This window comes from Fusarium venenatum, assembly GCF_020744135.1.
Source record: "Fusarium venenatum strain MPI-CAGE-CH-0201 chromosome Unknown EDB82scaffold_1, whole genome shotgun sequence".
Lineage (NCBI taxonomy): Eukaryota > Fungi > Ascomycota > Sordariomycetes > Hypocreales > Nectriaceae > Fusarium > Fusarium venenatum.
The window spans coordinates 10,102,503-10,127,960 of NW_027072129.1; the positions used below are offsets into that span (position 1 = coordinate 10,102,503).

The following is a 25,458-nucleotide window of genomic DNA, read 5'->3' on the forward strand; positions in this document are numbered from 1 at the left end:
TCGTGCGTTGACAGATTGTTTGCTGTTTGAGCATCAAAGATTATCGGGGAACAGAAAAGCAGGGTTGTGTCTGTGTCTGTGTCTGTGTCTGCTCTGTAATCAAGGGTAACAATAAATCTCAAACTTTGTCACTGGGCAGACATGGATAAGAAACTCAACTCGGATCATGTACCTAGATAGACATGGCGCCGAAATTTGTCTACTCACTAATGTGATTAAAAGCTGAAAAAGCTGCTCTGATGATGTATAATACCTGAATTGATGCGAGACCCTCGCCGTTGTCGGTTCACTATGTCCGGTTTCTCGCCATCATGACGATGAAAATTGTTCTACTATAACGAAATAGTTAAAAACGAGTGGATCAACAAGAATAAAACGGGCATCTTGATCGGAAACTACTGTAATCGTGGGTTACTGATCGTCGTCTGTAAATGCGGAGAGGAAATCCAACGAGAAACCAGGGATGGGGGTAGACTAAACTGTAAAGATTATTCCATTACGGCGGACAATGTGTAAAGACGTTTGATTGCATTACTACCTTAAAACTCCATGCCATGCCATGTGCTTGGCCATACTGTCAGATCAGATCAGACCAGATTGATTTGGGCTTCAGCTCCAGCTCCAGCTCCAGCTCCAGCTTGAGCTCGAAGGATGCAATGAATCTGTTCTGAACATAGCATCGGCTGACCTATGCAATAGGTAGATAAATTGCCTTCTCATCTCTGTCTCTGTCGTAGGTAATGCGTCTCTGTAAGATATCAAAATCATCTTAGTAACAGACTTGGCGAGATATCAAAACAAGAGGCTGCAACCACCACCATCGGCTTGGCTTCTTGGCTATTTTGACCTACACACTTCAGCTCTCACCAGGAACACGGGTTTCATTCTGAAGCAAAAGTAAAATAACTCTAGCTAACCTTGTTTTTATTGATTGCCTGGCCTGTCTCACACGTGAAAAGGGACGCCACCGACTTGTGCGCATCATCTTGTTTATTTTCACTGTAGTGAATCACACTCGCTGGCGTCATCCAGATAAGAGAATTTTATGCCTGTCATTGGCCCCCAGGTCTCGGGAGCCGTCCTAAACGAGCTGTCCGTCCAAAGTGAGGTGCAGCTCTTCGATGTGAGCTTTTACTTTAATTTAGTTTCTTATCAGAACAACTTGATTGCTGTCGTTGGTTTTTTGTGGGGGGAGGCTGTGGCATTCTCGGTATAGTGCCGTAATCACCAAAAAGAAAAGGTACGTATCCTCAATTCGTGTGAGTAAAAGTGTTGTTTAATGAGAACATGGGTCGATTGCTAAAATCATGGACACATAATAATTCATCAACCAATCATATATCTCTAGTCTTTCCCAGCTAGCAGGGCATGCACATCCGAACAAGTACCTTCTTATTTATTTTTTGAAACATCATTTCAATGATTGATTGATTGTTATCAAGCTAAATGTGAATATATCCAGCTATGTTTCTGTTACACGGAGTACCCAAGCAGTCATCATGCAACGAATCCACCCCCATACCGTTCTTATTTTGTTTCTTATTTTAATTCTTATCCTGTACCTGAGAGCCCAATCGCAACCCAAAGTCGAAAAGCTTACAGTGACACGGCACGACACGACACTCAGCTTACATCTTTATAAATCTTGGCAGTTGCCCTGCATCTGCATCGTGGGTGTGAAAGCTTGGCTTGTTGACTCCCTTGTATTCCGGGGCATCCCGGCACATCGGGAGGCGGATCCTCTCTTCCGTACCGTTAATTCGGACGTATTTTGGGGCTGCTCCGAATTTGATGCCGGCACTTTACAGAGTCCAAACCTCGGCTCTAACACGGATCCAGTCAGGTTTGTACTATTATCTCGGTGAGATCGTTCACTAGAATATCAATATCCATGACACTTTCCATTAGTAGTGAGCCTCATTTTCGGAAGTTGATCATTCCTCTTCACAAGATTCCCTCATCGACATATCTTCTCCATGACGTCTCCCATAAACTGACAGGACTTCAATGTCCAGCTTCTATCCCCAGGTTTTAGCTTTAACCTATCCAATCACACTCACTCCTTACAACTTGATCAGACATGATTTTCTCCGTCTTATCTGCCCTTGCAGCATCTTAACCAATCAAGAGTCAGCCTGTCATCAAATCAACACAAATTGCACTTGGTCATATCCCAGAATCTGCCAGCTCCCACACTCCCTTTTCCTACTGTCGTAGCTATCTTTACTACCGTCACTCCTCTTCTAGAAGACTTTCTGCGTCTTGTCCTTCTCCCCGGAACGGATTGCGGGGTGGCTCTGCCTCGTCCCGCCGACCCGGAACCCCGAGATACGGATGCATACATACTCAAGGTGAGATGAAGCAACGAACTAAGAACTGTAAATACAAATTCATAATTGTCACCGCTCCCGAGGCAATTTGACCTCCACCCTTCGCTCCGGTTCTTATTCTTCATCATGGCCAACCAGCCTAATTCACCCGATAGACCTACGGCCTGCTACTACTTACGTACGGCGCTTAAGTGATCGATGCTCAAGATAGTAGAAAACTTGGAACCTGAGCTTGGGTGCCGGAAATACAGTCTGATAAGAGCCCGTCATAAATGGCATAAATTGACTAAATTATTTCGCCCCTTATGCTGACAGATCGAGTCTTCTGCTCCTCTGGGAGGCGGATGCGCGATTGTGAACTGCTCCGCTCATCCTCCATTTCGCAGTACACTTACGGTATTTGAGAATTTCAGCTACCCCAAAAGAATAACTGCCATGATAATTGTCCATGACGCCAAAACTCCGGCCTAACATGATGAAGGCACCCGCCGGGTATCGATGAACCAGGAGAGTCCTGGGATGGGAAAGCAACAAAGGGAGTTCGAATCAAAACGCCTGGGATCAGAAAATGCATAATTTGCCTGTTTGCTCCTCCCGTGTCAACTCATAAGAAAAGATATCGTGGTTTCGGTAGTGCAGCATCAGCCGATATCGCCGTGGCATTGCTGGTCCTCCACCTCCAACCTTACCTCCGACATCGTCGCCCGTCTGGACTGGACCCAGAGCCATTCCGTGCATAGGTCGCAAGGTTTTGCGATGTTTGGCCTCATCAGATCCCGTCGGTAGCACCCACTCTACTCGAAATCCGTGCTCCCAGGTAATTTCATGGTGCTCGTTAGGGCAAGGCTTTCGCGTTAGTGTTATGATCACAACCCGTCCAGTAGGTGACCCAATGGCCATGAGAGAAAGCTCAGGGGCTAAAGCAATCATGTTCAGCCTGCTTGTCGCGTGAAAGTGCCCTCGCAGCCCGACATTTCGAAAGCGTCCAAACGTCAGTACGTCGGGACAAACAACTCCGATCTCTGATGGTGAGTTTTCACTTGTCGATCCGGTGAATGAACGTAGCTCGATGTCTTTCTCGTATGTCCTTAGAAGAAACAGCTTCTTCCCAAGATCTGCCAGATGAGCCTGCGGTGTCAAGGGATGTCGGTTATGCTCAGTGGATCTACTATTCCCCAAGAATTTCATCATAGGGATGGTGTCCCGGAGCGTTGGGTATACCGTGTTGTTATGAGGAAAGTATGTCATGTCAAGTTTGAAGGGGTTTGCAATGTCTCCAGAAGCAGCTTCGTTCTTGACTTCCTTTCCATATTGCCGCCCTTTGAAGTCGTCTTGTTTCAACGCCTCATCCCACGCATACAGGTTATCGGGAAGACTGGCGGCTGACTTGCCACTGCCATGCTCCTGCGCATGGGCTTGAATGTGGTTAATAGCGCTCCAACCAGTAACCGTGACGGTAGCAGCCTCCGTATCAACTTCAGAGTCCTCGTCCGTATCGCCTTCCTCGTCGCTTTCCTCGGTGTCTTCAAATTCATCCTCGCCTGCAACGTCGCTTCCATCGCTGCCTAGTAATCCTGTTCCATCCGGCATCGCAAACCATGGCTGGAACAAACCCGGCTCCCAAATAGCCGGGCCAGGGATAGTTGGCACGGCTGTGAGAGGTGGCGGGATCAATTGAGGGTTGTCAGGAATCTTGGAGAGGGCATTTCTAATGTTCACCAGAGGTTGCCCATTGCCCGCTGGAATAATTTCAAGTTGATCTGAAGGTAAACCAAATAGCTCCTCCGTGGTTTTGACTTTCAGGAAATCCCCTTCATTGAGGGCGAATATTCCCCATCCTCTAGACGGAGCGGGATAGAACTCTTCACTCCGTATCAGAGTCTCGGATATCGGTCGGACCTCCACTGGGCCTACGTTCCCTTTCCAGATATCTGCAAGCCATGCGTTCCCCTTGACATCAACAGCACCGACACGCTGCGCATTGCCCTGACGATCGTCTATGAAACAGACATTGGGGATATTGTCTGCGACTGAAGGCAATCGGATCACAATTCGCCAGTTTCGGGTCCGTCTTTGAATAGCTAGCTGCGTCGTTCGGGATACACTTGTCCTGCGATTCGGGGGTTTTTGGGTCAAGGCAAGGGCGAAGACAACCACTTCGTGACGGTTCGAGCTGACAGCAATTAAACGAGATTTTCGATGCACAGCCAAACCCCAAGCTGATATCCCAACATTCTCATGAAAGAACTCCTTCGGAGCTGTTTGGTTTTTGCGCAACATATCGGTCGTACCGTGGCCTGTGAAGATCCGTTTCGCAAGGTCCTTGGTGTAAAATGCAACCACGTCGCCATCATCGTAGCACGCAAGGACTATTTCTTCATCGCCAAGGAACCCGATTGTCATATTATTCACGGTATGCGGCCTGGATTCATCGAGTGCACCTCCTACCTCTCGAGCCACACTACTCGCTTTAGGTTTGAGTTGTAGATCAGGTTGACTCGGGAGTGCTTGACTCGGGGCGGCGCGGGGTCTGTAGACGAATATTCGGCCTTGATATGCAGAAAAGTAGAGCTGGAATTAGCAGTTAGTATCGTAAACACAACAGAGGGGAGATGGTCGCACATTGTATACTTGGGAGAGGGCAGTCAGGTTGCCTCTGAACTTCTGCATGGACGGTATTAATCGGTATATAGATCCGCTGTGTCTCTCGTCGTCCGAATCGTTACTAGGCCAAACAAAGGGGACTTCGGAGCTCTGAGGGTGCAGGCCCATGTTCAACCGCTCGCGATCACGGACAGCAGCTTTGGCGCCATCGCCAAACTACTCATTCGCAAAGGAATCGGCGTCAGTAAAAGAGACACCCGCACAGGAATTCAAGTTCGCAAGAGACTTACCCTATCTGTGGCGGTTTGCGCATAGCATTTTCCGACGGATATTGGCTGGAATTTGCGGTTGCCGGGTTGTTGTTGGTTTGCCATCAGCAAAAGTTGACCTTGACTGTAGGGTGAGGAAATAAATGATGTGGGAGCCAGTCTAAAGATGACATAAACTGACTCGCTTATTTCGTCTCTTTTGTTCTCAGCAGCCGAGGGTGATACCGACAATATGATCTGATCTGATCTGATCTAATCCGATGTGTCGGAATGTTGTTTATGCAGAAGCTGAGTGAGTGTACAACACAACACGGCCAGACCAGGCTACCACAGTGCAGGCAAGAGAGGATCTCAGTTATCGGGTGCCTTCTTGGAAGGTCCGGTCCAATGTGAGCGGCTGAATTGAGCGTCGCGGGGTGCGGTGCAGTGGCACGTCAGTTCCTTCCTGTTTACGTAGATTGTTATCGATAAGCAGCCCGTTTGGTTCGCGTAAACGAATAATCGCTACAGAACGGTTACTGAATCTATCGTCACGATTAACATAAACAGGGATGCATAAACGAGGTATGAGGAATGTGTAAGAAGGTAGGTGAATTCTAAAATCTACAGTTTACCGTTTTAGGGTCCGACAGCGGGACAGGGAATCATTTAGACTACTAAGGTAACGTAAACTCTATTTCGATTGTCATTTGATATAACCTACTATTTATAAAGGCAACTGTTGTAGAATCAAACATGTATGTCTTACCACAAATGGTATCTCCAGTGTCTTAGTCCCTAGACATTAGCAGCGAAACATGCAGCAAGTTACGATTATGTTTCTGCAGTGCTCAACTCAGTTAAACTTTCAACACAACATCGTCCAAACACCACACATCAAGCTGAATGATATAGATATATAATATCAATTGCGCTATAAAGGTATATCCTCCAAATCAAAACCATAAATCCATTGCTATTTCATCCATAGTCATCCAATACATTATTCAACGTGTTCAAGCCGCCATGAGCTCCAGCATATCCTTCATCCGGTAATCAAGCACTGGTGTCTTCCAGTCATCCTGCAAAAGACCGTACCTCTCGGTGGCATTCCCTTTTGGCTTGCGCGCATTGAGGGCCCAGTATCCGAAATCGGCATCCATCTCTTGCAGAAACCGCGTTAGATGCTGCCAGTAATTTATATCACCAACTGACGGCTGTACAGGAGCGCCTATCTCACCAACCCATACCGGGGCAATCTGCTTCTCAAGGATATAGGCCCAGTTATGTCGCATTGTCTTCGCAAATGACTTGTAGTCGCGCTGCAGGAATCGACCCTCCCAGCTGCCCCAGCCGGACCACGCGTATACATGTGCCGAGTACACTAATCGGTGGGCGACATCTAACAGAATAGGATGCTTGCAGACGCTGGATAGATCATTGGAGGATTCAGTACCCTCGACTATGACAAGCCAGTCTCTGTTCATCTGAAGAAGTCGGTTGCCGCATCTTTCAGCAGCCGGTGCCCATTTGAACCACGGCATAGTTCCCCAAAGTCCACGGATCTCATTTCTCAGATCAACGCCAATGACAAGAGGGTTCTTGATATGCGGTAGCATAATCATCTCCCAATGTTGGATCCATTCTTCCTCGGTCTGTCTTACTCGACAGATAGGACCCAGGTGATCATTGGACCAGCCTGCATCACAAGGGTTGGCACCGCAGCACCATGTTGCGCTGGTGATGTGATTGTTAACGATAACTGCAATACCGGCTTTGGTAAGAGTTCCGACGATGGCGTGGAAGATGTCTAAAGCCCGCAAGCCTACCAAATCAGGATTCGCGCGAAGGTGTTTCTCGTCAACAATTGGGTTTTTAATGACCAACTCATCCGCATAAGGTAGCCTAACACTGTTGAACCCGAGCTTCTTGATGGATTTGGCGATCTCGTCGCGATGCTGGATATCCAATCCTCCGGTAACGAAGAACTCATCGCTCGCGCCGTACCAGTTCACCGATGCCATCTTAAAACGACGGCCGTTGGCGTCAACAATATCCCGACCTTGCGTTCGTAGCGGTAGCGTATAGTTGGTGATCTGAAGATGCTCCGGCGACGGAGGTAACGGGTTGTGACTGAAGCGCTCGCTAGCAGCATCTGGAATCCAACTTTGATGCAACGCAGTTTCGATGTTCCATTGATAGACATAGCCAACTCCGAGGAACAGTATTGTCGCAGCCACAAGTATAATGCTACTCGGACTAAGTAGACAACTCCATCTTCGTATTTGTGTACTAGTTTGTGCTGCTGTATCGATCTTCGTGTTTAGTTTCCCGTCATCGGCAAAACGAACGTGTCGCGCTGGTTTTCTTGTCCTTTTCGAATAGTCTGATTCATCTTGTTTTTTTTCATCTTCTTCTTCAACATTCATGTCCTGCTCAACATCTATCCAATCGCCCAGTGAGTGATCTTGGAAGTCCATCGGCGACGTCGGAGAGCGGGGCCGGTTCCGGAAGGCCAAAAACATGGCTACCATCAAGTTGGCTTTTGGCTTGAGCCTCAAGTCACGTTTCTGACCGGGTGTTGTTGTATCTTTGACAATTTGGAAGATCAAGTTATATCTTTTTCGGTTCTAGGAAAACTGGTTGATTGATTCTGATATATCCAAAACTTGGTCCAGATGCTTTGTCAGAGTTGAGTTGCAATGTCTCAAGTTGCTATTGTTTGTAGACAACCTAGTTGTGAAAAAGAGCACAGTAGGACAGGATCAGGTTAAATAAAGATAAAGTCTTGCATTATGACGGCTGCTCGGGGCCTATTTATTATGCGTTGAGCTCACTCACCGCGGAGTCATATAGCACTACAAAGTAATGATTAACATATTACAGATCAATCAATCCGATTGCCAAGTCTTCAAGGTAGTCTCATCTTCCGGCTCATCCGGAAGAGAATGCATGGCGTTGTGACTAAGAGAGCGTGGTTGATGGAGACTGGCCGTCAACTCACGCGACACGACATTGGATAGAAACCTCAATTTCGTCATTGCCCGAGCTTGGGCTTATTCATTGACTAATCGGCACGCTGCATAGAGAAATTTCTTCTTGGTAGTGTATAATATTATAACTTGATATCTTATGATTAAGTAATTGACTGTTATGATATTCTATAAAGATGCCATCATTCGGCACGTTAAAGTATCCAGACGGATGAGATGTCAGATGTTGGACGCATGGCGATCCTTGGCGTTTCGAGAAATCCCCGAATTCGAACACGATGATTCGTTCTCGGCCTCTGCCATCACTTCTTTGCTTCCTAAATCCGCAACTTCCGGCACGGTGCAACACATGGGCATGATTCAGGTCGACTAGTATTTACAGTCATTAGCAATTGCAATTGCCCTCGATCCTCATCGACGTCCTGGATCTACCGGCATGTGCGGAATCATCTTAGATCCGTAGCTCCGTTAATCCTCGTCTGTTCCCGCAGTCCGCTAATATAGTGTCCGAGACAATGTCGTCCATATATGGAGCCTCAGATCATCGTCATCCAACCTTTTTCTTCTCTCATCTCCCTGCACTGCAAGGTTGAATCGTACAAGCACTAACGTCTTGCAGTTGTGCTGATGGTTTTTTCACATCTCAAGTTCGAACAAAGAAAATAAAATTGCGGCTGTTGTCGCCGTCTTCCATCTCTTGATGAGGTTGTGCTTTCGGCCGCTGGTCTCAATCGCTCAGCGAGTGATAACTGACCACGCGATACCAGGACTTGGCCGACTGTGCGTTGTTGGTACATGTTCCGGGAAGGTTTCGATTCTGCCATTGTTCCCGGATGTCTTTTGATTATATAGAAAAAAGTGTTTGAATATGAATTAGTCATCCCTTTTGGGATGTTTTCCTTTTGGGGTCTTTCGCTTCTGTAATCAGCCCTTGTTATGTTCGGTTCATACCGAGAGGGTTCATCTCTTTGTTGTAGATCGGTAGTGGGGGTGAGTTCGCGCCCTGGTCCGGCAGTGGCCTAGGGCTTGAGAAGGATCTGGCAGGCGCATGATAACGAGCTGTGCTGCCGAAGTAGTCTGGTGTTCTTCGTCCATCTTCTGGAGACTTCGCCGCTGGATAGATAGGTGTTACTGCAGCGCTCGAATCTCTTGAAAGCATCTCGTATGAGCGTGGCTGGCTCTTGACGTCGACACGCGCATCGACCGATACGAATTCCTTCTTGCTTCGGACAAATGGTCGTTTGATCAAGTCGATCCAACCGTGGATCATAGACAATCGTCCCAGCAAGAGGACTAGCCACATACCGTTGAACTATCATACTGTTAGTAATTACTTCGATAAATGCATTGCTCACGGGAACACATACCGCCAAGAGAAGAAGCACAGCTGTCACAGTTGCCTCGTTAATAACTAGGCCGGATGCCTCGTCATAACACTCTTCCTTCTTGCCCTTTGTAAGATAAAGGCATCCAACCCAGTCATTTGCCTTTTCAGGATCGTCCGCAACGGACTGGACAACGTTGTCTTGGAAGACGAAAACCACAGAAAAGAAGATGACGTCGGCAATAATGATCAGTACAATGGCGATTCCACGCCACTGGTGGGCGATGACACGACGGACTCGGCGGTAAACTTGTCGTGGGCTCATGGTCTTGACGCTATGCGTGTAAGTAGGCAGACTGGAACCCTCGGAGGATGCTCCATTATCAGACAAGGATGCCAGGTAGACCTTGATACAGTAGCCAAAAGTGGCGAATGTGATGATCACTGTCAGTCCAGCAAAGAGGAGAAGTGGAATCCAAAAGTCGGCCAAGCTGTTCTCGTGGTTGATGTGGCATGTCTTGCCAAAACGGAACGAGACGCCACTGAAGACGAGGGCCAAAATAATTCCCAGTATAGGAACTCCCCAACCTGCTGCTTGAGCAAATATCATGAAGTTCTTGCCAACAAGGACTTGCCAGCAAATCTGAAGGTGGAGAGACACCGATCTGAGGAACACCCACATGACGCCTGCCCAGCCTCCTAGAAGAATGAAAGTACCAGAGGCACCACAGACCTTGCTGGTGTGCATGCTGTGCGGTGTAATCTCATTGTAGCATTGCTCGGGCTGTGCTACGAGGGGAACCACGAAGCCCATCTATATTTTGAATGATTAATCACTGTAGTCAACGTCTAGGCAAGTGTTGATATCACTCACGTTCATAAGTAGAATAGCAATGGTTAGGCATATGCTCAAGTAATGTCGGTTGGTTTTTTCAACAGGGAGGCATGCCCATGATAGAAGTAAGAAAAGACAACATATCTGACTGGCGAGCGACACCCAGTTTGCAACTGAAGTTAATGTCTCAAATCGTTCGGGGTAAACCCAGTCCGTCATGGGACAAGGTAGGCAGCACACCGTACTGCCTATCTGTTTGCAGAGCCGGCCATCGATGACTACATTCGTTAGAAAGGAGACCTGTATTCCAGGCTCAGCTCACTTACATCCACCATCGTCAGGAAATATAGCGGCATCATAAAATGGCGGAGGGCACATGTTGATACCCATTGTTGTGTTTGCCATGATGAAGAATGGGCAGGCTTGCCGTGCCAATCCGAATTATCGATAGTCCAGCCAAAAGATACTCCAAGCCCAAGCCCAAGCAAGACGTCTGTAGTCGAGTGTTGCACTTTTCCCTCCGATACCAGTTAGAGAGGCGTGATAGTCGACGTTGAATCAGTTTAAAGCATAACAGGCGTTCCGTTGACGGCGGTTCGAAAATGTGTGACAAGACGGCAGCGCCGAGATAGTTTCGAGAAGAGAGAGAAAGGTATGACAGTAGAGAGAGATGTATGATGACGATCAGAATATTATACAATAAAACTTGTTAGACAAGTGTGACAGCAACACCGTGCAGCCAGCACTTAGACTCTTGAAACAACCTGCGAATTCAGAGTCACTCGTATGGAGAGGAGGGCAGACGGGACATATAAGCTCATGGGATGAATGGAGATGAAGGGAGATCTCTGTATGTATTTGACCAGGACCAATACGGGGCCCTCGAGCACTGACAACGGGGAATCGAGAACGACACTTGAAGTCAAGGTGGATGCAACAGGGTTGTATGCTTTGCCTCTCCCAAACACCCCTGCCATGTTAGAGTCCGGTAAGGTTTCCTTCTGTCTACCTGCATCTCGCCCATCTATTCGGAGCATCCTGGATCAGTACATAGAGACATGGCGAACCAGGACTAGGGGCAGTGAGCAGGGGCCAATAGGGCCCTGATGGGGACCAAACCAAAAGAGTTGCAGGCGCTGAGACTGCTAAGCACCAGGACTCGACGTGCGATTGGGGGAGCGGGCGGTGATGACAAGCAGGCGGCGTCCAGCAATGGAAGAGGACCTGAGTACAAGGATTGCTGAACTTGGGAAAGACCCACTCTGCCGTGCATCGGTGCCGTCAAAGTGCAGAGTCTGGGCAGAGGAGAGTGAGCCAAAGTACCTAATGTGTGCCCTCCTTTGCAGGTACGTAGACTACGCAATACAGGCGAAGCTTAACACAGACGAGGGTCTCCAAGTGGGTGGAGTAGAAGCACCACGTCTTCCAAGAAGCTGTGGTGCGGGTGCCTGTCGTACCTGGCGTGCCTGGATGTGCCAATGTGGAAGGCGGAGACTCAGGGGTCGTCGATGCATGTCTTGGTTGTCCCGACACACCCCTGTCACTTTTTACCTTGCTCGGGTCTTTCTGACTCTGGCTCTTGAATTTATCCACAGGGCTGCGGATGAGCTTTTCGAACAAACTATGAGCGTCTGTTAGCAATGGGGGACATTAATAAATTAATCTTAGTAGTATGTAGTCTAGAAGACTGATAATTCCACAACCCAAGGTAAATAGGTAGGTAAGTATCAGGTGTGACGCTATTCTAGCTCGTCGCACCCTCACAGGTGACTAAGGTCCGTGAGTCTGGGGCGTCGTGGTAGATCTACAGCGGTCAGTTATCAACAAATGCCTCGACAAAACAAGTGCATCGACAACTGATTATTGGTGGTTTCTCAACCAAACAGCACCTGTTGGTGAAAGCCATAGCATACATGTATGCAACATGACGAATCCTGCGAGCAGACCAACCATTGGTGTTTACATACGCTCACATTTCTCATCAATAGATGGGATGTTGGACTTAGACTAACCTTGAATTGGTTGGTATACTGTTGAAGACCTGAAAGGCGCCATCTTTTCATTAGCACCACACTGACGGGAGAGCTTAGATAGAAGGACTCCTGCCAAGCTTTGTTATTTATATGTGAAGGAGCACGGCTTAGCCGCGCTTCGGTTGGGTTATCCATAGGTCTGTGAGCCAATGTGGAAGTGTTTTAGGCCATCCTGTTCCGAGTGCTTTTCGAAACGTGACGTCCCGAGAACGAAGTCATAGCGACGCCGAGCCACTTTAGTGATCAGTGTAATTAAACGCATGGGAATCTGTCAACAAGCTCAAGACACAACCACGTTAGGTCTCGCGCCACAGTTCTCCAACACCGCAGACGGTTGTCGACTAGAGGTGCTCTTGGGACTTGGAGTCGACCGTGCTTCGTTTCAAAATTTGGCAATACGGCAATGATGGAGCTGGCTACTGCAAGTCGTGGAGCTGAGCTGAGACCTGCTGTAGATTAAATTAAGCTGACCCGAAACAAAGTGAACTGAGCGTGGTGTAACCAATCCACTGGCAGTAGTATGGCATGGAGCTTGATCGGCAACCAATAAGAGAAGTACCGATCTCGTATGCGGGCAATTATTCTCATGACTCAACAGAGTTGAGAGCGCTACAGTTCAGTTCAATACGACGATGCCATTATAGTATGTAACAACGGTCAAAAATAGGCGTATAAAGCACAGTGATATTAGCGATGTCTCGGGTAAAAATCAACGTTTGATATTTTCTTTTTGTTGTTTGGCGAGTGGGAATTGAATTGAATTGAATTGCACAGGGGTCGGATTGGATTGATTTGCAGGCATCGATCTGGTGGGCCTCTCCCTCTTCTTCCCCCGGATGGTTATCATTCATCTGTCCACAAAATGTTTCTTTCCACTGCAACTGCCATACTTCGCAATACTTCACAGGGCAGACAGGCAGTGGAGTCTATTTGTCCAGGGACAAGCTAAGTTGTCTTTCATTTCTCGAGGTAAGTGGTAATACTCTCTCTCATCATCCATAAACATTTTCCTTTTTAATTAATTTATCGATATTCAATAATGAGCCCTACGGTTCTACTCCAAACAATTATTAGCGAAAAAAGCAAGTCAGCTCTTGGCAAGTGACGTTCTGATCAATCGCGTATGTACACGCTCCAATTTAACATCTCAACGTCTTTTTCAACGCTCGCCATTTGCCGCATACGAAAAGCCACCATCAACAGATCACAAGCCTGCGCGCCAGCCTTAACCACTAACGGTCTCTCCTTCACAATTCGCTTCCAACACTGTCTTGGGGGACGTGACAGCTGCTGTCTCTTTGCCTTTACTGGCTTCTCGGCCCTTCTTGAACCCTTGTCGATCCCTGGTCAGTCACATCCATGGGCGGTTCCCTTGTCCTGGTCCCTGTCAATTCTGTTAGTGTTAGGTACTGCTCGGTTCCTGGCTTCGGGTTTTTGTTGGTTGGCTCTTTTTTCGCCACTTAGCAATATCATCACCTTGTTACTCCTTCCAACAACATGTCTTGACTTCTGATTTGTGTGTTGGTTTTTACACTCTGCGATATATCCACTATCATCAACTTTGTCGGGTCCAATCGCTGTCGAAAGATACTTTCCCATATATATACATCTCATTTTTTACATCACTAAGCATGAGAAAGCGCGCATCATTAACACCTATCTTATACATATATATCATCGGCCACTATCATGGACCTAACAATACTGACCATCATAGTACCTACGCATGCTACGCTTCCCACCACCTGAAGCTCGCCAACTTTCGCCAACGAAATTTTTCTTCAGGGTTGTCGAAAGGGTGCCAATGGCAGATCTAAAGATGCACGCAATCGAGTAGCATCAGCTTACATCTTCCACCTACATCCATCCACCCATCACCAAATCAGACTATGTTCCTGTGCTATAACTTCACAAATAACTTCCCAATCCGTCAATGGCATATTCGTATACGGTAAGCGTCATCATCCTCACTATCACCACCGTAATCTGAATAATCTGTCACCTTAATATGGCAACTTGCCTCATTCACGAAGCAGTCAGCAAGTAAGTGATGCCGTGCCTTACAGGTGCATTCGATGCTGGTACTGTACACTATGATGCATGCTCAAGGCAGCTCACTTCACACTATTTTGTTAGCCACTTACGTTGTACCTGGTTTGCAGAGTTTGCAAAGCTGATGGTGTGGTGCTTTGCATTTCCGCTTACGACTGACTTTAGGTTCTTTCGTACGATATCTTCAACAAAAACGTTGAGTGCCAATGCAACCACCAGTTATCAAACTCAACTGTTACTGCATCGCCCGCAGAAAGCTTCGTGTATGAGGCATATGACCAGACTCTTATTTACTGAGAGATACCAGGGTCTGACTGGGGCACTTCGCAACAGGTCTGCCGGCTGCGAATACTATGGTACTGTCAGCACACTGTTCCTTGTAACACGTACAGTCATCCTTTCAAGCCGAGTTGCCTTTTATTCACTCCTGTCTTCCCCGCGATCCTTCCCCAGGCGGCTCAGCATCCTCACATCCGAGTTCCTGGCTAGTGGGCTTTGAGGAACAGTAAACACGGGCTATGCTAGGCTGCCAAAGGAACTGTTTGCATGTAAATGCACTTCGGTGATGGTGGAGAGGCCCTTGGGCCATTGGTTGGGTACGGCTCAGATGCCTATCCCAGATATAGCGCGTTTTCTCTCGGTTCTCACACTTCCACGGATAACGGCAACAAGACGTACTTGTTGATCTGGTGTGCCATGCTTCTACGTTGCTCGCGACCTGGCAACCCTTTCAAAAGTCAACAGAATATTCTCCGCTGTAAAGAAGGTTTCGGATTCCTCCCTTGACATCTGTCAAAGATAACGGATACTACAATAATTGTTTATTGGTAGTGTTAAGGACCGGGAATCTCTTACTGCCTCAATTGTGGCATGATGGCATGCCTTAGTAGTCAATTAGTCAAAGAACCTGGGTTTGATGTGCCACATACTTGCAGCTGCGTGTGTGCTCCGGCCCTTGCAGATATTCTTCCCGTCTCCATAAATAGTGGACATTGTCCTAATTCGGGAAGCATTCAGGGGTTTGGCCATTGAATTGTCTTGCAGGAAGCCGTCCCCGGTCCATCGATATACGTATTATACATAATATCGGATAAAGGTCAACGGAACAATTGTCCCAGCTGACAGGTAAGATATAACGTACACCGTCGGAAGCGAGGTTTTTGCAGAAGGAAGTTTTCTTGGCTACTACGTACTGTCTCCGGTCTACATCCGACGTATGCAATTCGCAAGGTCGTTTCTGATTCGGAACTGTTGCATCTTGTTGCTTCTGCAACCCCATCTCTCAAGGAAGTCGAGAGGTGGGTAGTGCCGTATATTTTAGCCGGAGTGGCACAGCAAGAAGTACTGCAGTACTCGGATTGGAATTTCGACCATGTTGGCTCGAGAGATGATGATCCATACCGGTCAGCCAGACAGTCCAGGATGTTCGCGTGGTCATTATCCTTTTTCACACTCTCCGGATCGGATAAATAGTCTAGAACCTTTTGGGCGTCTAGCGGTAAGGAAAATAAATTTGTTGTTTACAGTCAGTTGGATACAAAGCAAAATGCAATTGAGGTTACTATGGAACGCGGAATGGAATATTCCGGACTAAAACATGAAACGCGCGGGTTGTGCACGAAACTGAAACTGACCAGCCTACCAAGCAAGTTGCACTGACCTTGATTAGTTCTATTAACAGCGAAGCTGCCCATGACACGGTCCTCAAACCCACAGCATAGCTTCTGTCTTAGCCAAGCCATTTTAACGATCTGAGCCTGAATTGACTCTCATATCCAACTGTACAGTTGGATGAGCCCTTTTCGGGAAGGAAGCTAACTCCATCTGGCACGTAAAACCGAAGGATGATTAAACTTGGGTGTGTCAGTGTTGGGTTTCTGTGCTTTTTGCGCGGCGGCCCGGTCAGCTAGAGACTTGGAAGGCGTTTTACTTTGTCTGGTTTCGTTACGGTTCTACCAGATTGCTATATACAAATCTGGGCAAGTTCGCCGTTGTGGGCTAGGGTTGTCTGTACGTTCGGGGACTATTGACACGAATCCTACGGAGAAGTTGGTTAGTTGATGCTACTGCTCCTTACCGTTGTGGAAGAGGATTCCATTTGTGCTGGAAATCGTTATGTAACATTATATGCGGATTCTGCCGAAAGGCCAGGCAAGAGAGCCGCAGCGATATGATCTTCATTATTGATTGTTGTGGTAGCATCAGTCCAATGCAACCTGGGGGGTTACAAGGTGCTAACACGGCCTTTTAGTCACTCATTCTAGAGACTTAGCGCTGACAACTGTTGATTGAAATGGAGTTTTACTTTTGCTAAACTCTAGAAGTTGATGATGGTGCTGGTTTACCGCGTTTTCGAAAAAGCAAGGACCGGCCTGGAGACATTGCCCGACTACGTTGTCACGTTTCATCTCTTCCTATTTCGTTACTCCACCATCAGGACCTCGTCATCGTGGTCATAGTCGTCTGTGTTTCAACCGCGTAGTTTAGGCGACTCTGGTTCTGCTGTTAAGCGAGATAGATAAGCAAGCTTAACAGTGGACTCATGGACGATGCGGCCGTGGGTTAAGATCACGGACCCTGAGGATCACCTCAAGGCTATATTATACACATGTCTTATCCGTAATGCTGTCAGGCATTTGCAGTTGCCTTATACAGATTGGTCTTCCGAACGGCTACAAGTGTTAACCCGATGTTCTGGAAGCGAATGCCTCTCTTGTTCTTTTCCCCATCGGAAATGCGACTTCAACACGCGGCGCTGCGTGATTTTACGTGCCTGAGCTTCCTCATACGACCACTTGGTCCGAACGGGACTCGAACCCTTGCAAGCAGCACAAGGCTACAGATTGAGAGGCGAGACAGGGCTGGCTCGGGCCAAATACATATGCAGGTTCAAGTGCATGAGAGGAACCCCAATACATGTTTGAAACCCTGGTCCTAGACCAAAGGTCCGAACGACGGAATGCTGATCCTGAGAACCGCTGCGGTGGTAGGGTGGGTGAGAGGATGAGGATTGTGCGAACCGCAGGAAGGATGCCATCACGGGTGGCTTTCTGAAGTTTAGATGGTAGTATACCGGTGACAGACCGTTTGAGGTTTGTATTTAGTTCCAAACTCTGCGTACATCAGCAGGTTTATCATAATGCTTCATGGGTGAACTTCACACTGGTTGTTTGCGTACTCTGGGTGGATCGTCAAATGTATTTCACGATCGCCATTGTTTTTTTATAAAGTTATCAAAATGATCTTAGGCGACGATTCACTATAAATAGTTGATATTGGTTCAAGAGACACTGATGATATCTGTGTCAAGTAGTTGGGTTTGTGAGTAACATTGTATCAAGACCAGTAGATATGTGTAGGGTAAGTTAGCTGTTCGAGCATCACGTGATCTGTATTTGTTCACATCAATCGGGCGAGCGACAACAAGTACCTGGGAAAGAAGAAAGAAGATGTTGGTAACATGATACCAAGTGAATAGCATTGGTGTGTAGCTTCATCTTGTACTGCTCTTTGTTAGACGTGTCTAACTGTAAATCGTAGTGAAAGGGTGATAATCTTGTTTTAACCTAGTGTTTGTTCCAAACATCCATTTAACAGTACTTCAAAACACTACAACTTGAGTAATATCGTCAAATGAATTTTCCATGATGTAAATATCAATCCGTGTATATTAAATAACGATATTGTATGACGGGCGCTGGTGATGTTACTCTGTTGTTGGGCTGTAGAGATAGTTGGACGACGAGGCTTGCCCCGCTGCTGTTTGCCATTCTAGCTTCACACAGAAGTCACACAAATGACATAACTCTGTACTCCAGAGTCAACAACTAAACAAACAACCACCAATAGAAACATTCCCCAAATCAACATAAACCTACTGCGCTTCTCTAACTACAGGCTTCTTACATCGCGTCGTGTCGCGTAGTCACTGACTGCAAGCCACTTGTTGTCAATTCGCTCAGAACCAATTGAGTCACATCATATCATCAGCCATGGGCAAAGAAACTCCTCTCGTCTCCTCGCGGCGACTATCCAACGCCGAGGGCGATCCAGTCGCTGTTGTCCGCGTGCGAAACCTCCAGACAATAATCCAAGGACCGAAGGATGCCTGGGGTCGAGGTTCAAAGCAGCAGCCTTTGCTTATATCCGCAGAGGTCTCACTGACACATGCCTTCCCCTCATCCTCAGCAGACGACAAGGTCGACTCCGACACGGTGCACTATGGTCTTCTGAGCAAGTCTATCCTCAGCACTTTGGAGAAGTTGCCAAAGTCAGCCTTATCGCTGAGTGACGTCCTGAACAGGCTCTGGGTCGACCTTACTGGTTTCCAGTATACCGGTGTCAAGGACCCTTCTGCTAAGCAGACAAAGGCTTTCCTCCAGACTAGCCTTATCCGACGCCTATCAGTCTCGCTAGTTCTCCCTAAGGCCTCGTTGATGGGAAGTGCCATCAGGCTCACCGGCTCTTGTCTCTTTGTTGATTCGGCCATCACGGCGCGAAGCTTGGAACTGGGTCTGGAAGGAATCAGAGTACCTACGCTCATCGGTGTCAACAGCAATGAGCGAAACGCCAAACAAGTTGTTATCACAAACATCAAGATAGATGAGTATCAGACAGCCCATGATAACTACGCCGTCATAGAAAGCATTATCGTTGATGTGAGTAAAATCCAGGTGGCCGACATACCACCTAAACACTGACACATACTCGTACAGGCCATGTCGGAATCCTCATTCGAAACTCTGGAGGCTTTGGCGGCTAGCATTGCTTTCCACATTGCCAGGGAACTGAGGACCAAGCGGGATGACTTTTATGGAGAGATCATTCGCATTGGCCTTGAGAAGCCCACAGCTGTGCCACTTGCTGAAGCTGCTTGTGTTGAGTTGACAGTCAAGACTGAGGATGTCAAGATTAAGGTTTCAAAAACCAAGGATGTGAGGTTTGACGACACAAGGAACAAGGTTGCAGGTTCAGGCAAGTCGTAATATAGAACGACGCCATCTTGGACACTAGTCAGAAGCAAGGGGAGAAGAAAAGTCGACAATGTATGAATAGGATGTTTGGGTCACGTTCTACCTGGCATGGTATTTTGAACTAGCCACGGGTTTCTTTCAACAGTTTGCACATGTTGTACATAACGCAAGATAGCATAGATCAAGTGTATAGCCTATTCAACATTTAGGCATACTTTTTGCAACCCACCTCATATAAAGCACGTTTGATGAAGCCCGCTGCGTCAAGTCATACTCACTTGTTCACTTCTATTCCTGCTCGGGGGACATCGCCTTTTGTGGTTTTCCGAACAAAGTCGGGATCTGGGTTGAAGAGCATCACATGTAGGTGCTGGATGGCATTCACTGACTGCAGACCTTGCCAGTTTCTGAACCAGAGAACCTACACCCATAAGCTTCAAAAACAGAGAAACGTCAACGACAGATAATACGTACATTTTCTTCTGGGACATGTGCTCGAAACGTTCTTGTCACGAAATCATCAATCTCCTTCCTCGCCTTGTCTGTCAAATCGCCCGTTGCAGGGTCTTCCTCAAGATCGAACTTTGTCCAGACCACAAGATGCGCGATTCTAGGATCAATTCCATATGGAGCATCGTTCCATAAGATCTTGTAGTCATCCTCAAACTCAAAAGGTGCTCCTCGCGGCTTCACAGGAGGCGCCCATCCAAGACGATGCTCAAGGAGGAAGTTGGCAACACTGCCGTAGGTTTTCTTGAGATGGAAGGTAAACTGTTTATAGCGGCGAAGCTCTGAGGGGACACGTTTGAAGAGCTCTAGACGGTTTGCTTCAATGATTTTGCGGACCTCGTCCCATGTTGAGATATGGTATTCTTCGTCTGGCGTGGAAAGAATGCCCTTGTCCTTTTCGTGTGTAGTAAGAAGAAACTCAGGACACTCGTCTGTTCTCTGATCTTCTGGGATATTGTAGTTCCAAAAAGGAAGTGTTTCTGCGCTGCCCATGGTTGCTGTAGCTAAGTGTGAGGCGACTCCTGGTGGGTGGTATGGGGTGAAGTTACGGTGTGAGACGAGCTTGGGTATGTCGATAGTTAGGGGTAGAAAAAGGCGAAAATGAAGCTGACCGAATCTTCGTCGGAAGGCAATTGGGTAACTTCTTATGCGTTTATACTGTTTGTCGAGTTGGCGTTTGGAATGCTCTTCATCACATAGAAAGGCTTGCGTGTGGTTGATTTACCTGGCTAAGAGGTTGGGTTGATACATTGTTCTGTTCTCCACCATGTTGCACTAGTCATGATGAGGGGACGACATGATAAGACAGGGCATATGCATTTAATTATAAGTTATACGAGATTTGTTTATTGGAGTATGATTTGTTGTACAACTTGAGTTTTAGTCTCATATTTTTATCGAATCATTCGGTATGTACTTTGACCTATAGTCTAATGTGTTCCTGATTTATAGTCTAACATAATTCTGATTTCACTTGACTGCCATCATGTAATCAGGCGGGGTATTATAATGCGGCGCTCCACCAAACTGCGGCGCATGGAGTAGTGAGAGAGGAGTTGGAGGTCCGAGGAACCACAATATTGGGCATCAGCATGATTTACATGGTGGAGGAGCCATCAATATGTTGACCTCATGTTTACGCTGTAATGTCTCGAGTATGTAGGGTAAGCAGGCTTCTTGTCCACTGCCAAGGCCACGTGGAGGAAGGGTGCTTGATATCAAGACTTGCATGTGAGTTTTCACTTACTGGATGATAGAGCGGCAGAGGCGTATGTCAGTGGGTTACACAGATTCTTGTAGTGCTATATTCTTATCTTCATTCTCTGATTCAATATATACATAACTGCTATCTAGAGTTATGTCCAGCATTATCAATACAGGATCGACCGATGCATAGTTAGATAGTGTAGAGACTAAGCATGGTCAACCTTATTGCATCCACTCTTGCCCAATTTCGACTGGGCCTAGACTCCATTCTCTTAGCTCTGGTCAACCAATTGTAAAGCCACGAGATACTTCGCGCGCGGAGAGCTGCGGGAGCTTTGGCCTTTTTTGTCCATGCCCTCACCGTTGAAGGGGATGGTTTGGGTCATTATGTACAACAAATGTAAGCTGGTTGGGGATATTACCTCACCCGCGGGAAACAGATTTTTCTTCTTTCTTTTTTAATCTCTTTTAGTAGACTGTTGAATGACAAAGAGGCATTTAAAATCGAGCGGTTTGCTGTATTGGGTAAGGAAGTGGCAATTCAATGAGCGATATCATGATAGAAAGGTGGTGTACTTGGACCAAAACTAGCCATCCATTGCCATGATACCACCTCTTTAGTTCCCGTCAAAAGGTTTTTCTTTTTTCTTTTTCAGGGTGTTATGGGGCACAGAGTCGTTTTGCTTATGTTTCCGTCTTTATTAGGAAAATCATACATGGGTTTCTGTAGTATCATATCGGCAAAGGACCGATCTCAAATTCACTCTTTTGCCCATCATCTCGACTAACTGGGTAGTTGACTGCTAATTATATACTGACTGTGGCGGCAAACGGGTCCCAGATCCTAGTTCCTGCTTGGTGTTGGTGTTGGGACCCGCTACAAGGTGAGAGATGAGATGGAGATGAGAGAGATCATTAGTTCAAAGTGGTGAGTCGGTGGGGTTTTAATTCCCGTTCAACGTACGCATCAGAGACATAGAGACGGTAGAGAAATGAACAATTACGATTAAGTCAATGTACGAGATGGAATAATAACAAAAAAAAAAAAAAGGAGAAACGAAGCACTATCATCATCTCCTTTCAAGCCACCGTCTAGTAACTATTATTGTACCCAGACAACGGGTACGTGTTACCAGCCTCCATTCCCCCCAACGGCCAATAGTTTGGCCTCGACAAAACATGGGAACTGAGCGAGCTGGATCTAGACGATCAATATCACCGAGTATCTACGGTAAACAAATAGTGAAGGGGGTTGTCACCGCAACTTGACTTATTATCTCTGATGTTCGGTACCGTACTGACCTTCAAGAAAAGGCGCCATACCAATGTCAATTAAGGACCTACACAGATGAAAAAAAAAAATAAGCTGAAAAAAAGAATCAACGTCACTGTTACGACTTTCTCAGCAAAATCATGATAGAAAATAAAAGGGACAGAGTATTCCGTCCTTCTCCAACCAAGTGACCAACTTATTTTGTCCCTACAGGGAACAGCTCCCTCGCCACCCCCACCAAGAAGATGCAATCCATGGGCCATGGCATGGGCAACAGCAGACGAGAGCTGCAAGCCAGGGCATCACCGCCCCGCATCTGCTCTCCCTCCCCTTTCCTATTTACCTACTACCCGTACCTCATTCCTTAACATATCTACTTGCTCCTCCTCTTTCTTCTCTTCCTCTTCATCTCTCTCTCTTCTCCATTCATCTCCATTGCTTCCATATTGGTTCTTGTCATACTAATTCCCCCCTCATAATCTCTTCACAATGGCCAATATTATCAAGAGCGCGCTGCCTACCCACCTCAAGCCCAACACCGGCGATGAGCAGGGCAACGAGCGTCGTCATGGCAAGACACGCAGTCACATGGTGAGTCTAGCACAATCATTCACTCTCTTTTGGTGGCATTGTGGAACAATGCATTCTTTGGGTCCTCATGAGGACGTGAATATGCATCCTGTCATGGTGTTTGTACCACCACCTGCCAACGGTGAACCCGCGTCTGTTTTCAAAGCTTAACAATGGCCTGCAACTGCCTCTACAGTGATGTCAAAACCTTGCCATCATACAGAAGCAGCTGTAGCTATGAATAAGCTTCGAGTTCATCAAATCACCATTGTATCAGCAACAATGAATATAATGGCAATACGCGCATATTCACTACATTGAGTTCTTTGGGGCGATCCGGCGAGAATGCGAACTTGCTTCCATCTTTTCAAAATCATACACCAGCCAAAAAGACTCGAGATCCGCGATGAATTCTGAAGAGACAAACGTTGTTTTCCATCGTACTAATCTATCATGCGTCAGGCTTTCGAGAACACGTCGACCAACGTCGCCGCCGCTCAGATGCGAAATGCTCTGACCAACCTTGCCGAGACCGTCAAGGACCCCGAGCAGAAGAAGGCAAGTTCAAGATCAGATGGGTGCTTTCTGGGATCATCACAAACTAACCAGGTGCCCGCAGCTGTTCGAGACCGAGATGGACAACTTCTTCGCCTTGTTCCGACGATACCTTAACGACAAGGCTAAGGGCAACGCAGTGTATGCTCACCCCCTCCGAACAATTATATTTCGACCCGACAGTTGCTGATAATAGTGTAGAGACTGGGATCGCATTGCCCCTCCCGCCCAAGGCCAGGTCGTCGACTACGAGGACCTTGCCAACACCGAGTCTGTCCAGTTCCTCAACAAGCTCGCCGTTCTCAAGCTCAACGGTGGTCTGGGAACCTCTATGGGTTGCGTCGGTCCCAAGTCCGTTATCGAGGTCCGTGATGGCATGTCCTTCCTCGACCTTTCCGTTCGACAGATCGAGTACCTCAACCGCACATACGACGTCAATGTCCCTTTCATCCTCATGAACTCGTTCAACACAAACGACGACACTGCTGCCATTATTAAGAAGTACGAGGGCCACAATGTCGATATCCTCACCTTTAACCAGTCCCGATACCCCCGAGTCTACAAGGACTCTCTCCTCCCCGTCCCCAAGGACAACGACTCTCCCATTAACGAGTGGTACCCCCCTGGCCACGGTGATGTTTTCGAGTCTCTGTACAACTCTGGCATTCTCGACAAGCTCCTCGATCGAGGCATCGAGATTGTCTTCCTGTCCAACGTCGACAACCTGGGCGCTGTCGTCGATCTCCGCATCCTCCAGCACATGATGGAGACAAACGCCGAGTACATCATGGAGTTGACCAACAAGACCAAGGCTGATGTCAAGGGTGGTACCATTATCGACTACGAGGGCTCCGTTCGCCTGCTCGAAATCGCTCAGGTTCCCAAGGAGCATGTTAACGAGTTCAAGTCCATCAAGAAGTTCAAGTACTTCAACACCAACAACATCTGGCTCAACCTCAAGGCTATTAAGCGTGTCGTGGAGAATGATGAGCTCGAAATGGAGATCATCCCCAACGGCAAGACCATTCCTGGTGACAAGAAGGGAGAGTCCGATATTTCCATTGTTCAGCTCGAGACCGCTGTCGGTGCTGCCATCCGTCACTTCAACAACGCCCACGGTGTTAATGTCCCCCGTCGACGATTCTTGCCCGTCAAGACCTGCTCTGACCTCATGCTTGTCAAGTCTGATCTCTACACATTGAAGCACGGCCAGCTTCAAATGAGCGCCGCCCGCTTCGGTGACGCCCCCTTGATTAAGCTTGGTGGTGATTTCAAGAAGGTCTCAGACTTCCAGAAGCGAATCCCCTCCATCCCCAAGGTGTTGGAGCTGGACCACCTCACCATCACTGGTGCCGTCAACCTCGGCCGTGGTGTGACGCTCAAGGGCACCGTTATCATCGTTGCCACAGAAGGCAGCACTATCGACATCCCACCTGGATCTATCCTTGAGAACGTTGTCGTGCAGGGTAGCTTGCGTCTGCTTGAGCATTAAAGTGGGGGCATGTTGGAATTTGTGCGCCTATGTCGCGCATGTTGGCTCTCGAGTTCCCATTGTCAAGGCCTTTTGAAGTGGATAGGATAAGGTGGTGATACATTGGTAGACATTTTTAGCAAATCTTTGAGGAAAAGGATATTTGTGCTATGGCATGGAGGATTGTCTCCGCGTCAGGTGTGGTTCAGGGAGTCGAATTCTAGCGTCGACTTCTACGCTTGGGAACTTTGAAGGATACACTTTGAGTATGTACGTACTTGGCAAAACAGCAATAGCTCGCTACCTACACATAGGTGCAGAGCACATTTTAATTGAAAAAAGGCAATGACAATTTCTGGAGAAATGAAGAGGTTCATGAAAATGGCCGTTCCATGCGATAGAAGGACTCGTGATGCGTGACCAACAAACAGGCCAACGCCAACGCCAACGCCAACCCGCAAACGTTAGCACCGGTTGTTAA

The 25,458-nt window shown here is 47.4% G+C and overlaps 7 protein-coding genes across 7 annotated transcripts; 3 read left to right on the plus strand and 4 right to left on the minus strand.

The window, feature by feature from the left end:
* The first annotated feature begins 1,421 nt into the window (after positions 1 to 1,421).
* EDB82DRAFT_106259 (uncharacterized protein) lies at positions 1,422 to 2,005 on the plus strand. Its single transcript, XM_065606960.1, has one exon. The coding sequence runs from the start codon at positions 1,500 to 1,502 to the stop codon at positions 1,863 to 1,865; it is 366 nt and encodes a 121-aa protein (XP_065465937.1). The 5' UTR covers positions 1,422 to 1,499; the 3' UTR covers positions 1,866 to 2,005.
* A 669-nt stretch (positions 2,006 to 2,674) lies between these two features.
* Positions 2,675 to 5,433, minus strand: EDB82DRAFT_106262 (uncharacterized protein). Its single transcript, XM_025735586.2, has 3 exons — positions 5,225 to 5,433; positions 4,953 to 5,150; positions 2,675 to 4,901 (listed from the first exon to the last, which is right to left on the minus strand). Exons 1-3 carry the CDS (start codon positions 5,306 to 5,308, stop codon positions 2,892 to 2,894), a joined length of 2,292 nt encoding a protein of 763 aa, XP_025587907.2. The 5' UTR covers positions 5,309 to 5,433; the 3' UTR covers positions 2,675 to 2,891.
* A 652-nt stretch (positions 5,434 to 6,085) lies between these two features.
* Positions 6,086 to 8,090, minus strand: EDB82DRAFT_492480 (glycoside hydrolase superfamily). Its single transcript, XM_025735575.2, has one exon. It carries the CDS (start codon positions 7,714 to 7,716, stop codon positions 6,199 to 6,201), a length of 1,518 nt encoding a protein of 505 aa, XP_025587906.2. The 5' UTR covers positions 7,717 to 8,090; the 3' UTR covers positions 6,086 to 6,198.
* A 738-nt stretch (positions 8,091 to 8,828) lies between these two features.
* EDB82DRAFT_106303 (uncharacterized protein) lies at positions 8,829 to 10,878 on the minus strand. The gene is made up of 4 exons (XM_065606961.1): positions 10,661 to 10,878; positions 10,374 to 10,612; positions 9,543 to 10,313; positions 8,829 to 9,487 (listed from the first exon to the last, which is right to left on the minus strand). Exons 1-4 carry the CDS (start codon positions 10,737 to 10,739, stop codon positions 9,110 to 9,112), a joined length of 1,467 nt encoding a protein of 488 aa, XP_065465938.1. The 5' UTR covers positions 10,740 to 10,878; the 3' UTR covers positions 8,829 to 9,109.
* A 7,453-nt stretch (positions 10,879 to 18,331) lies between these two features.
* Positions 18,332 to 19,522, plus strand: EDB82DRAFT_106358 (uncharacterized protein). Its single transcript, XM_025735553.2, has 2 exons — positions 18,332 to 19,077; positions 19,135 to 19,522. The coding sequence occupies exons 1-2, from the start codon at positions 18,412 to 18,414 to the stop codon at positions 19,402 to 19,404; spliced, it is 936 nt and encodes a 311-aa protein (XP_025587904.1). The 5' UTR covers positions 18,332 to 18,411; the 3' UTR covers positions 19,405 to 19,522.
* Positions 19,523 to 19,666: 144 nt separating this feature from the next.
* EDB82DRAFT_522042 (uncharacterized protein) lies at positions 19,667 to 20,394 on the minus strand (the record flags this gene model as incomplete). Its single annotated transcript, XM_025735542.1, has 2 exons — positions 19,667 to 19,813; positions 19,867 to 20,394. 2 exons carry the CDS (start codon positions 20,392 to 20,394, stop codon positions 19,667 to 19,669), a joined length of 675 nt encoding a protein of 224 aa, XP_025587903.1.
* Positions 20,395 to 22,559: 2,165 nt separating this feature from the next.
* Positions 22,560 to 24,998, plus strand: EDB82DRAFT_552581 (UTP--glucose-1-phosphate uridylyltransferase-domain-containing protein; the record flags this gene model as incomplete). The annotated part of the gene is made up of 4 exons (XM_025735531.2): positions 22,560 to 22,972; positions 23,414 to 23,529; positions 23,561 to 23,647; positions 23,708 to 24,998. The coding sequence occupies exons 1-4, from the start codon at positions 22,871 to 22,873 to the stop codon at positions 24,996 to 24,998; spliced, it is 1,596 nt and encodes a 531-aa protein (XP_025587902.1). The 5' UTR covers positions 22,560 to 22,870.
* Positions 24,999 to 25,458: the final 460 nt, after the last annotated feature.